Source organism: Protopterus annectens, chromosome 6.part0, assembly GCF_019279795.1.
Source record: "Protopterus annectens isolate FY-2018-M chromosome 6.part0, PAN1.0, whole genome shotgun sequence".
Taxonomy (NCBI): Eukaryota; Metazoa; Chordata; order Ceratodontiformes; family Protopteridae; genus Protopterus; species Protopterus annectens.
Genome location: NC_056737.1, coordinates 485,991,698 through 486,006,036, shown reverse-complemented (window position 1 = coordinate 486,006,036; position 14,339 = coordinate 485,991,698). Strand labels below are relative to the sequence as shown.

Below are 14,339 nucleotides of genomic sequence, written 5' to 3'. Positions count from 1 at the left end.
ACAGAAGAGCAAGGAGTGTGACAGAAGTAGAGAGAGCAGACTTGGAGATAAAGATTTTGTTGAAAAGTTGTGTCCATGTCTACAACACAGGAATGTATGGTTACAACCCTCCAGTCAGGGCGGCTGTTGGATGCCTACTTAAAAAAAGAGCTAGTCAAACATAGTGAACCAGAAAAGTGAGAAGGTCACATCATGGGGAGAGATTACGGGCAGAATCCAGGAAGCAGTAGTGCAGGAATTAAGGAAGAAAGAGAAAAAATCCTACAGGCTGACAGAGAAATCAAGAGGTGAGAAGAGAGGAAGTCAGAAGAAAGTAACAGGTAACAATAAGCAGCAAGAGGGAGAAGGAGCTGGATAAATAGGTAGTATGGGACAGCATCATTTCACCAGTGTCAAACCCAGAGTGGTAGGAGCGTTTATATGCATTAACAGACGCACTTTGATATTTTCTTTGAGATGGCACAGTTTATGGAGATGTTCTTAGAACAGTATGAAAAAGAAAATATGAAAACCCATTGAACATGTATGTGGTGCAGGCTTTTAATAGAGAAGCCAAGAAAAGAATATTCATACAATTTCAAATTGAAATAAGATTTAAACAAATATTTAAGAACTGTGTGTAGAGATGTTTTGGATGTTACAAAAATCTATGATAACAGAGGTTTATGGACTGGGGGTTGGGAATGTGGTATATTGAAAATGCAAAATGATAAAATAATGCAATTGCCAAGCATGTTTAATGTGGAAGGGAATAAGGGATTAGTTAGGTATTGGGGACATCCAAAAACATGTTTTTTTTGTGCGTGTAGTAAAGATAATCATTTTATTAACTGTGATAAAAAGAATGGTTTCATTTGTGGTAAAATAGGTCACAAAAATGTGGACAAGAAAAAATAGGGCATTCGTGGATGGATTGTGAAGACAGGGAAAGCGATACATGTGTCAGTACATATTACAGACGAAACAAGAAAAAATTATTGGAACTGATACAGGAATGGTAGTAAATGTAAACAAAAAGTAAAGGGGAAACATAGGAAGTAGCAAGTAATTCAAGTGATGAGGGTGATGCAAAGGCAAAAGAAAATCTATTGGAAATAATTCAAAAGTATAGGCATAGGAGGGAATAAACAAAAAGGGAAAGGATAAAAGCAATACTACTATTTCATAAAGTGAGAATCCTAGCCATTAATATAAAAACAGTTTAAAGAATGTTCAAAAGAAGCTAGGAATTTTGGAATGGTGTAAAAGTCTAGATATGTATATCATAATACTAACAGCTATAAAAACAGCAGCAGGTGAAAACGCACGTTAATGGGTTATGGGGAGACAAAGTGATATGGAACCCAGGAGATGAAAACTGTTCAAGTATAGTAATTCTATGTAAAGAAAGTATAGAGATTCTGGATTACATATTAGTAACATTAGGAAGAATAATAGTATTAGATACAAGATGGAAGAATCAAATATTATGGCCGTGGTGGTGCAGTGGTTAGCGTTGTCGCCTCACAGCGAGAGGTTCTCCTGTTCGATTCTCGGCTGGAGCGCCTTTTGTGTGGAGTCTGCATGTCCTCCCCACGGTCGAGTGATGTTTAAGACATGCAGGTAGGTGCGTGTGTGAATGGGTGCGCCTTCCTTGAAGGTTGGGCATCGGGCTGGCACCTCGGCACCATAAAAATCCACTGCCAAATCATTAGCGGACCTGAGTTCCGCTTTGGCAACCCCTAACCAGGAAAAGCCGAAAGACATTGATCGATGGAAGAATCAAATATATAGGATCACTGCACTATATGTATACACCATACAAAAAAACAAAACAAAGAGTGCACGATTAAGAAAAATACTTGATTATGCAAGTGTAAATACACAAGTAATAGTAGAGGGAGACTTTACTCGTGATGTACAATGTTTTTGTGAAGAAGCTAACATTGGACATACAAACGGAGTAATCCAAGAACTGAAGCCAATAATTTTACAGTATCAGAAGGTTTAAATATATCACATCATGGAGTCAAAATTACAGGGTTTTCAGATCATGCAGCAATTTGGATAGAAATTCAAGAAAAAGCAGGTTGCATAAGAATAGGCAGAGGTATAAAAAGAATTAATGAATCAGACCTAAATGAACAACTGAAGGAAATAATATATCAGTTATCATTGGCTCATGTACACGAGGGCATTTTTTTTTTAAAGACTAGACAAGCTAGTGGATTAGTTTAAAAGAAAAATTTAATAAACATATTAGAAAGGCAAAGGACAAAAAGAACACAAGATAATGACAAATAAAGAAATCAGTCTTTGGATGTATAACAGACAAAGAAGAATTACTAAAAGAAAATATATGTTACAGGAAATAAACCAAGAAAACATTTTTAAAATGTTAAATAAACAAAGATATTTTTACAAGACAGAAAGGAAGTAGCAGCACCACATCCAAGTTGTTGTTTGTCTTTTCCCAGTTAGGGGTCGCCACAGTGGAACTCCGGTCCGCTAATAATTGTCAGTAGATTTTTTTTTATGGTGCTGAGTTGCCAGCCCGACACCTAACCTTCAACAAAGGCACGCCCATACTACACGTCTTTCGAACACCAGTCGACCGCGGGGAGGACATGCAGACTCCACACAAGAATCGAACAGGAGAACCTCTTGCTGTGAGGCAACAACATTACCACTGCACCACCACAGCACCACATCCAAGTGAAATGGTTAAACAGAAAGCAAGAATAATACCAAATTAAGAAATGAAAAAGGTTGTAAATTGAATACACAAAAAAATATGGAGACACACACACGTGTGTGTGTGTATGTATATATATATATATATATATATATATATATATTATTATTATTATTAATATTATTACTACAACACTACACACAACACACAGAACTGGGGGGTGTAATGGTTAAGGTGATTGACTCACAGACACAAGGTACATGGTTTTGTAATCTTTAATCTTTCTTTTACTAGGTTAACTTTCCTAACAGGCCATTCTAAGCCTAGTCAATTTCCATCCCAAATGTGAGAATCAAACAGAGAAACTATGGGATGGAAAGAATTCAGAATTTGGGAAATGAGACATATTCTGGAATAGCTGTACTATGTAGAAATACAGTAAAGATATTAGATGCAACTTAAATCAAAAATGGGAAGAGTACCCACTGCAGATTTAAAATGGAAAAAACAAAGTATACAGAATTATATGCTTATACCAACTGTAAATAAATAAAGGGAAAGCTTATGTCATCAGATTTTAGACTTTCTTCTTTGTCTTTTGGCATTTCCCGGTTAGGGGTCGCCACAACGGAACTCCGGTCTGCTAATGATTAGCAGTAGATTTTTACGTGCTGGCTTGCCAGGCCCAACGCACAACCCTCATATGTAGTAATAAATATGAAAATTATAACAAGGAATTTTAACAGATTTAAGAGGCAAGCATAAAAAGAAAAGCAAATAAGAAAAATGTTACAAGATGTGGCAAATTAAAAATTCGGGACAAAAATTCATAGATTTTCAAAAGGTGTATGGAAAAAAAATTCATGGATTTTTTTTAAAGGGGTATGTATAGAACTGAAACAGATTTTACAGTATCAGAAGGTTTAGTTATAGGAGAAGGGGAGGTAGTTGAAAATAGGATTTTCTTATCTTCTTGCAATAAGGCCAGATGTAAAGGAAAACAAGGAATATATAAAAACAGACAAAGGGATTAAAAGGATAAAATGAGAAAGCATCGAATAAAGAAGGAAAGATATTAGTAATACAGTTATGGAAAGATTATATTAGTACGAGAACATTTTATAAAAATTAGTCTGAATGGCAAATGATATTTACGGTAAAATATAAATGTTTTTAATAGCAAAATGATGTGAGAAAAATATAAAAGAACATATAACCGTGCAGTGGAAGATTAAGAACATATAACCGTGCAGTGGAAGATTTAGAACATAAAATGACAGAAAATACTTAGACAAAGAAAAAGAATTATATGAAATAAATCAAAAAATACAAGAACTGCTATATAAGCAAAGATATTTTTACAAGGGAAAAATATTATCAAGTTACTCAAGCAGATTAATTAGTACAGGAAGATGCTAGTGTTTGTGAATTTCGTCTTTTCCTGGTTAGGGGTTGCCACAGTGGAACTCCGGTCCGCTAATGATTGGCAGTTGGTTTTTACGTACCGGCTTGCCAGGCCTGATACACAACCTTCAACGAAGGTACGCCCATTCACGCATGTCTTCACGGCGAAGACGCTCTAGCTGAGAATCGAACCGGACAGCGTCTTACTTTGAGGCGACAACGCTACCGCAGCACCACCACCGCGCTAGTGTAATGACAGAAATAAAAATGTAGAAAGGGAAATAGAACTCGGGGAAAAGATTATTAACACTGCAGAATAATGTGCACAAGAAATGTTTAAAGAAAAAAAGGTGAAATGAAGATACAGTAAAAAACAGAAAAAGAATAAAGAGTTGGAAAATGAAGAAATGTGTTTAAATGATATAGTAAAAATTTCTTAGTTTGGTATAAAATTTGGGAATAAAGCTGCAAGCAGAATTCAATGAGAAAAAAAAAATCTGTCTTTTTCTAGAGACCATACAAAATTATTCAGAAAAAAAAGCTTCCCATCATTCAGAAAAAAAAACTTCCTTGATAAATTCAGTACTGATGGGGAAAACAGCATACTTAGCAAGTATATCTATGTTGTCAACAGTATTTAAAAAGTAATTATTGCATACAGGTTTTCTTTTTTCCATTTATATGGGGTTCTAGATTATTTAAACCCAGTAAAAAGAAGAGTTTTATATGTAAACAGGAAGGAGGTTTAGGGTTAATTAACCCAGTAGTATATGCTGCTTCATTACAAAGTGTTAAAGTGGAAAAATAAATAAAAAAAGAGGAGAGTTGTAAAATAATACAAGTATGATAAATTTTGGGGTATGGTAAAAAGAGAGTGTGCATAAATGAAGAAAAAATATGTTACCAAGAAAAATATTTTTGTGGAAAATAAAAACGGATGACAGAAAAAGATGGAAAAGGTATGGCATAATAATGTAATGATACAACATTACAATATGAAACCATGGGAAAAATCTAACAGATGAAAATTAAAGCTATAAAAATAAGAAGCAAATTGTATAAAATTAGAAAGTAGAATGTCAAGATTTTTTTGTAGAGACTGAATGAATAAATTGCCAGTAAAAGGAAATATGCCGTATAAAAAGAAAAAAAGTGATAGAATGTTTACATCATCAAGAAGAAGAAGAAACTACAGAACATGTGTTTTTGAAATGTAAATGAGTGTAAAAAAAAAAAAAAAAAAAAAAAGAAAAACACGGCAAAAAAAAAAGAAAAACACTTAACGGCAAAAACTATGTAAAGTTTTTTGTTTTTTTTTTTTTGTTTTTTTGTTTACAAAAAATGGACAAATAAAGCATGGCTATTATAAAAATAGAAGCAAAGAATATTTAAAAAGAATAGATAAAATGCTACTCTACATTTAACGGTAACTGGATTTTAGCAAAAACATTAAGTAAAATCGGATGGTGGTTATGGAAAAATGAGTGGGGATCAAATAGTGATAAAAATTTAGTACGGATTGTGAAGGCAATAATGAGTGTGTGTAAAACGATTTGTATAGTTATATATTTGTAAATGAGCGTTCTTTTTATATAAATAAATGACTCCTTACTCTTTTCAATAGGTGCCTTGGGTTTTTTTTTTTTTTTTTTTTACTTCCACCTGAGCTACCACCAACTCAGGCAGATGAGCCCTCTGTTCAATGTCTCATCCGAGGAACAGCACACTCAGGAGTGCAGCACCCGCTTTATGCTGCACTGTCAACAATCGCTCTACCTGGTATGGGAATAGAACAGACTGCCCTCAAGATTACTGTACTACTTGTACCATTCAGAGTGTGTAAATAAGGTTCTTGTATGCTATACACAAGACGTTAGGATAAGGGAATCTACAAACACAAAGTGTGCCAGTAACTAGCACAGTCCCACAGAGATTGGAGCTGGGGCTCTCCTTTTTGGCATCTATTTCTCTGAAGTCAAGGCAAACAGCTAAAGAGCATGTGGCCGACAGTTTGTTGATGACTGCAAACTGTGTGTGGTCCTGAATCCCCCAAAGACACAAATACCCTTCAAGAGGGCCTGATGCAGACAAAACTGGTGCCAGATCCATGGACCAAAACTTCATGCAAAATAAATGCATAGTAGAACCCTTTGGAAAGGCTGACATCCCTGGAAATGTCCGCTCTGATAATACATCCCCTAAAAAGCAGTCCCAGTAGCTGGTTATCTGGGAAAGCATGTTGACAGTAACCTGGCCACTGACTACCACATATGTAGTGAACTGAAAAAATCATTCTAGTTGCACAACTTGTAAGTAAGGGCATGGCATCTAAGTCAAATGAGGAAACTGGTCAGATCAGAGTTTAATACAATGGAACAATCAAGTACAGTGCACCCTTTGGTATGTACTTTACTAGATACAACAGCTTGAGAGACCAGCCCTCATTTCATCCAACATTGTGAACAATCCCCTTTGGTATACAATTGGCCAGGCATACGCAGCAATTTGAGCACCCACGGAGACTCCTCACAAAAAGAATAAAAGGGTGCAAATAACAGGTTCTATGCAGATCGCCTCAAAGCCCAATATATATACCTGGTTTACTAGACTGTTGAATGGCAATCTGTTCCTAGCATACAAGGCATCCTTGGATCTTACTCCGATAGGTTTTCTGCACATCCACAAAACCAAGAGCATCATAACTACTTAATCTAGGGACTTCAACTTTACTTGCAACATAAACAGGGCATGCTGGATAGACAGCTGTGCTTCTCAGGGAACCCCCCCCCCCCCAGAACAGACTTTGCATCCATGTGAAGCAGCATTTTTCCCCAACTCGTTCAAGCATAACCTGGACTAGTGGTCAAGAAATTCAAAATTCATCCCAGGTCTAGCACCCATGTATCTAACGGACACAGGTAGTCTGCAAATCATACCCCGGCTTACATACACCCCTTAAAATAACCTCCAAGACTCAAAACAACTTGCAAGACACATTTGGGAGACATGGCTAGGCTTATAAAGGCCCCAGTGGTCCTTAGCTTAGTATACATATATGAACATAAAGAGTACCGGGAATAAACAAGTCCTGTACAGTCCATTTCAAAACCCTGTGCCTATGTCTCCTGCAGACTGCTGCATGGCAATCTATGCCTAGGCTACAAAACAACCTCTGATCCCACACTAAGGATCTGTTGCACATCTGCAGAACAAACAGCATCAGAAATATCCCTTCTAAGGAACTAAATGTCTGCAACATGAACAGACAATGCTGCAGAGAAGATATTAGTCTCTTAAGATTACTCCTCTTCTGAACCAGGCTTCTCAACTACGTGAAGCAAAGCTCATCCCTCAGTAATGACATAAGGAACCTACAAAAACCGCAGTCTATCCAATTTGGTTTCATCAAGGGAATGTCATGCCTACTCAACCTGGTGTACTTATTTGAAAAGGTAATCAAAGCAATGGACAAGGGCAAAACTGTTCACACTGCCTGCCTTGTCCTAGCCAAGGCATTTGACACAATACTCCACTTGTGCAGTGACAACCTCAACAGGTTAGGTATAAACCCTTATGTCACCCGATGGGTAGCCAACAGGCTCAGAGACAGGACCCAGGAAGTTAGCACTGAAGAGTCCACCTCTACAAAGAGGCTAGTCCCACATAAGAGTCCCTTAGGGAAGAGTCCTGGGAATGCTCCTTGTTGGCATTTACTTTTTTGAAAACAAAGCCAGTGTCAAGGGCCTCCGGCTGAACACATTTGCAGACTACTGCAAATTAGGAACAGTTGTAGAATCTCACACAGACAATAATATTCTCCAGGAAGGTCTGACAAATAACTTGTGTCAGAGCTATGGACTGGGATGAAATGCACAACAGTATCTTTTGGGAAGTTCTCTACCACTGGTAACTATCATATTGACAACAGAGCCCCAAGAGTCGACCCAGTACTCAGATTACTGTCTGTGTGTCCTCAAGTTTCTATCTTTTGACTATCACATGTCTACAGTAGTGAAGAAATCATTCCATGTTGTACAACTATAAACAGATGTATGGTATATAGGTCAAAGAAGGTCATTGTTCCACTGTATTTAGCATTCATCTGACCTATCAGAGTACAATGTCTCCTTTCATATGCATCTAATCAGACACATCCAAATAATTGTAACATCCACAGAGGTTCCTATTAAAGAATACACAATGCAAACATGTCCCATGCAGTTCGCCTCAAAGCCCTATCCCTGCATCCTGTCTCCTACAGGCTGTTGAAGGGAGCTCTATGCTTGACATACAAGGTATAGTCAGTCCTCACCCTAATGGAACATCTGCATATCTCAAAAAACAAAATTATCCATTCTAAAGGCTTGAACCTTGCCTGGGATAAAAACGCAACCTGCTGGAGAGACACACGTGCATCCCAGAGACTACCCCTATCCAAGGGGAACAGAGTTCTTCCCCAACCCACATCAAGTGTAACTTGGAGAACTGGATGGGGAAAAGGAAATTCATCCCTGGTTTGGCACCCATATCTCTAATGGACACAGGCAACTTGTAAACATTTCCTCTCCCAGGCCCCTGCTTACACTTATCAAAGGTACCAGAACTTAAGAGATTTGGGATGCATGGCTAGGCTTAAAAATGTCCTTGTGGTCATTAGCCTAGTACACACCTATGAACCCTGTAAAAATGTAACTTGGACCACTGGAAGGGGCATCACAAATGACTCCGTTTGGCACCCATGTCCCTAAATGACAGAAGCAGATTATGAATGCTTGATGTGGACAACCCTAAATCATTAGCATAAAATTCCTCTGGGGTATTGACAAGTCAGCAACATTTTAGCAAATCTGGGGTAAGCTCAGCTAGGCTTAAAATTTCTCTTGGGCTAATAGCCTAGTAATCACCTACAATGCAAGGAAAAAAATATTTTTAATAATATTTGATCATCACAGCAAACTTGTTCTGCTAGATGCCAGCCAGCCTATAGGACAGATAAGAAAAACAGCATACTCTAATTTCCTTTGTTTTTATTGGAACCTGGTAGCCCACTTAAGCCTAGATAACTGGACATTTGTTTGTTTGCACATGTCTCTTTGTATGTATGTGGGGGGAGGATACAAAGGGTTGCACTGTAAGCATCTCACAGCAGGAACTTAAAATAGGTTACTGTGGCCATTATCAGTGTATTTATTTATTTTTTTTTCATTTGAACACAAGACATCTGAAATGTACATAATTAATACACTGCCTCCAACTCATGGCCTGGTCTTGTGTGTGCATGCAAGTTTGTCTTGTCTTATGCATTTATTCATTCATTTTATCACAATTAGACAGCTGAAGTATATGCAATCAGTATAGTGGTGGTAACTGGTGGGCATATGTGCGTACACATACCTGGCTTGGCTGGGTCTTTCTTGTAGTTTTAGACATATATGTATATGTGTGTGTGTGTATATATATATATATATATATATATATAATATATAATATATAATATATAATATATATGTGTGTGTGTCTCAGAGAGAGAGCACAATGGGTTGCACTGCATGCATCTGTAAGCAAGAAGCTGAAATGCATTACTGTGGCTATTTACTCTTTTAAACAATCAGACATTTAAACTGTACAAAGTAACTGTAGTTGGTGTATGTCTCTACTGTATACGCATATGTGAGGAGACTGCAATGGCTAGCATTGTATGCATCGGAGAGCAAGAAGCTAAAAACAGTACAGTGGCCATTGTTCATGTTTTGTTGATTCAAATATAGACAGCTGAGGTACACACAGTCAAAGCATTCATCTCTAACTGGTGGGCACATTATGTAGGTGTGCATAAGGAGCATGCAATGGGCTGATCTGTGCATCTGACAGCTGCAAAATGAAATGCATTACTATGGCCATTATTTAGTCTTTTTATCAAAACTAGACGTACGAAGTACATACACAGTTAAAGTAGCTTTAACTGGGGTGAGCGAATGCATGCCCATCTATGTGCATGCAACGGGGGGAATTTAATGGGTTGCACTGTACGCATCTTCCAAAGATAGCATTCAATACTTTACTGTCTAGACTATTTGGCTGAAACTGAAGAATATAAAGGAATACATCAATGGAAGCAACTGATGCCTGCAGTCATTTGATCACAGTTAAACAGCTGCTGGCCTGGAAGAACTAATGTGTTTGAGTAAAATAAACTGAAAAATACTCGTGACATTTTTTTTATTCGATAAAAAATGGACATCTGCAGCGTACACTGTCAAAATAACTATAAATGTGGCAGTACATTAAACTGGCAGACTGCATCTGTTTGATTCCATTTAAACTACAGTCATTGACTTGCTGTAAAGTAGACCCACACCAATCCATTCTGTCCCACCAAGTTATTTCCTGCAGCCCTATTTGCTTTGAAGTCATCCCCACACACACACACACACACACACACACACACACACACACACACACACACACACACACACACACACACACACAGCCGGTCACAGCCGCTGCAAGATCTACTATGCTACCTAGCAATTAGGTTGCATTAAAAAAAAAAAAAAAAAAAAAAATCATACAACTGCACACCTATATGTAGGCTCCCATCCCCTCTTGAATTCTAACAATACCCCCCCCCCCCCCCTACAAAAACTGGGGAAAGATCATACAGTACTGCATATGTTAAAGGAGGCTGCCACCCCCACTCCAACTTCAGCACTTAACTCACTGAACAAGGCTCTAAAATACCACCCTTGACTGAAATTCCAAAATACTTTAGGTCAACAAATGTATTTAATACAGCTCAAGTAACATTAAAAGCCATACTCAAGCAAGTAAAGTACTTCTGGGGACATTGTGCGGTTAAATTGGAGAAAAACAAAATACAATTGTGTGCAGGGATGGGTAAGAGTGTACAGCAGATCTCTACAAGTACCCACTGTCCAAACGTATTAAACGAGAATAAAAAGGTCTGATACACGCATCACGATTCATTTATACATAGCACATGATGGCAACCTCAGCAGTTATACAATTTTGGAGAGATTACTCGCAGAAGCAGCAAATAATTTTCACATAACAGTACCGTATTACTAATTTTTTTTTTTTTTAAACAATCGATTTCAAATGGATTTGTGCGATAGGTGCTCCCTTGCCACCTCTTTCTTCAGACTGCTAATAAGCAGTATTTCCCACTTTCCAGCTTCCATTACACATTATAACACACACACACTTACATATATACATGCTAACATAGATGCATACTAACATAGATGCATACTCTACAACTCCTCTTCTCTCACCCAAACCTGCCTTCTCTGGTCTGGTTGCTTAACTCAGCTTTTTTTTTTTTTTTTTTGTCTCATCACCATTTAACTATTATGCAAACGCATTCCTGTTCAGTCTCTTTTCCCAATACAATACTAATCTGGATGGCCTGCATTCACAAACCATTATGCATCATTCCAGGCCTTACCTAAAAATGACTTGAACTATTTATAATTCCATTTTTATTTTCATTTGTATCTGTCTTATTGTCTACTACCATTCCGGGTTTCTTAAAAAATGCCACCTTGGTCAACCCCACTAAATGGCCTTGAATTCAAATAATGCCCAAAAGGTGACAACATGCATCTCCACTTTCCCCGATTTTCAAGGATGTCCCTCCTTTTAGCTCAAGTGTCCTCAGTCCCCCCAATCCCTCTTAAATTTGGAAGAAAAGGTGGTAGATACTGTCATTGTTTATGAAAGGCTATGGGATTCTTTGCTTCAGAAGCTGCATGTTAATTCAAATTATCTTATTCTGCCAACTTCTTAAGTTAGTACTACTAATGTGTTAAAAAATGTCCTTGATTGTTTCTGGGTTGATCCAGATTCTGGAGGTAAGGGATTGAGAGTTTTATGGTACATACAACTACATATAAGAAAAGTCACTGTACCTAAAAAAAAAAAAACCATCAGCATTATGAAAGGTAATACATTCTACAACAGATCTTACAAAATCTAGAAAATTAAAATGTAGGAAAAAATACAGACTGGTAGACAATCTTTTTTCCAGGAAGCTTTTAAGTACAGTGTTCCAACCTATTAACATACATATACAGAAAAAGTCTGGAAAATGTATGCATTTTGTATGACTTACCACCCACCATCACTCACAAACAGGAAAAACTCAAATAAATGTCGCACTGAATGGTTAGGCATTTGTATATATGTTTTAAGTTTAGTATCTTGCAATGTGTTTCACTTGATATCTCAAAGTAAAGCTAGTCTGACCACTTAAAAAAATAAAAACATTTTTCACATAATATATGGGCATTCACATTATATAACACTGAAAATGGATTCCTCTAGCAGCATTACAAAAAATAGGAGAATTTAAGGAAAGCAGGCAATGGTCTACTATACATACAGCAATGTTTTTATTCCGTTCCACACACTACAGACAAAAATTAAAAAAAAAAAATCATACTATAACCACCTGTACAGAAAACAACCTACCAAACAATTTTGAGTTAGAAAAGCTTGCACATACTCGTCAGCAGTTTTCACTATAATAAGAAAACAAGTGTGTCTGGCACGAAATGCTAAAAAAGACGATACAAAAACAATGCTCTTTAAAGACAAAATACATAAAGTAGCTTTTCTGTTATGTCTGTACCTTCTGCCATCAGAGAAATAATTCAAGAATCTAGATTAAAAACATTTTAAGACAACAACAACAACCAAAAGAAGGGGATAATGTTTCAGCCTGGACCATAATTTTACAATTAATTGGTAATCCTAATGCAGAAGGCACAGAAAACTCACATGCTTGTGAACGCAGCTAAAATAGAAGAAACTAAAGACACAACAAACTCGCATGCTAAACACAACCGCAAACAGCTGCAACAATCTCTACATCATGATGTAGGAGCAAAAAATCATTCGTACACTGCAAACCAGTCTACTCACCCGAGCCACCTCTTCTGGCTGTACAAGAAACAAATTAGAATTACTCTCTGTGATACCGGTAAAGAGACCCTGAGCACCCGCCATGTTGTCAGAAGATGACATTTTTTGCCCAAAGTTGACAGCTCCTCCCTCACGCACCGCGCTCCTCTTTTCTCTCCTTTACCTCTAATCCAGTTCCCGTGCTCTAAGGCAATTAGATAGTCCCTTGTTCATGACGTTGCTTATTCGACAGTAACGTAGTAAGGAGATTAGTGTGTATGTCTTACAACCTCAAGCACTTCCGTGTACTATTTTAATGTGCTGTATCATCATGTTCTAATGCAAAGATAGTTTTATACGTCAAATATTGGCATAAATTTTGATAGAGGTTATTTGGTTCAACTCAAGTAAGCGCGAGTATTCTGAGACGTGATTGTTGCTAAACCAGTCTGTTGTGTAGTTTCCAGATTATTGTACAACTATAACTCAGTTTACTCAGTAGATAGGGAAACCTTGTTTTGCAGTAACATCTCTCTAGGAGATGTGGCGAAATTGAAGTGTATTAACCCACCAAGTGCGCAGTAGCAAGCCCCGCCTGCGACCATTTTGACTGCACCGCCCACTGTTTGATTGAAAGATGCCGCCAAAACACTAGGTAATATCGACCTACAAACAGATTAGCAAAATTATAAAGAAAATACAGAAAACATTATACCTACATACATAAGGGCGGTGCCTCCACAGACCCTGGAAATTACCACCCCATTAGCTTGACAAGCCTTATCTGCAAAGCCATGGAGAGGATCATAATGGAATTCATAAATAAAGACATAGGGAACTTGCAGACTTTGGATCCAACCCAGATCCTGCCTCTTAAACTTGGTTGACTTTTTCGAGACAGTCACCAAGGCCATTGATGAGGGAAAGGCAGTCCATACAGCCTACCTCGACCTGGCAAAGGCCTTCGACACAATACCCCACTCAGGTATCATCGAAAAACTCATCAGCTTGAATGTAAACCCATACATCACAAGATGGGTTGCAAACTGGCTAAGTGACAGAACCCACAGGGTCAGAGTTGCTGGAGCCATGTCAGACTCAAAGCCTGTCACAAGTGGTGTCCCACAGGGCTCAGTCCTGGGTCCACTCTTGTTCGGCATCTACTTTTCTGAAGTACAAGCAAACACAGGAGGGTTATGGCTGACAAAGTTTGCAGATGACTGCAAACTGGGCCATAGTCGAAAACACATCTGACACAGATATCCTCCAGAAGGGCCTCACAGAAACGGATAACTGGTGCCAGAGCCATGGCCTGAAGTTAAATGCCAAAAATGCA

General features: G+C 37.8%; 1 protein-coding gene across 1 annotated transcript in view; it reads right to left on the bottom strand.

Annotated features, from left to right (window-relative positions):
• UBR1 (ubiquitin protein ligase E3 component n-recognin 1) overlaps positions 1-13,548 on the bottom strand; it is a gene marked incomplete in the record, with an annotated part of 4,571,807 nt that extends 4,558,259 nt beyond the window's left edge. Inside the window, 1 exon segment of the mRNA XM_044074213.1 lies at positions 13,025-13,548. Coding sequence (XP_043930148.1) covers positions 13,025-13,126 — 102 coding nt within the window.
• Between the last annotated feature and the right edge of the window lie 791 nt (positions 13,549-14,339).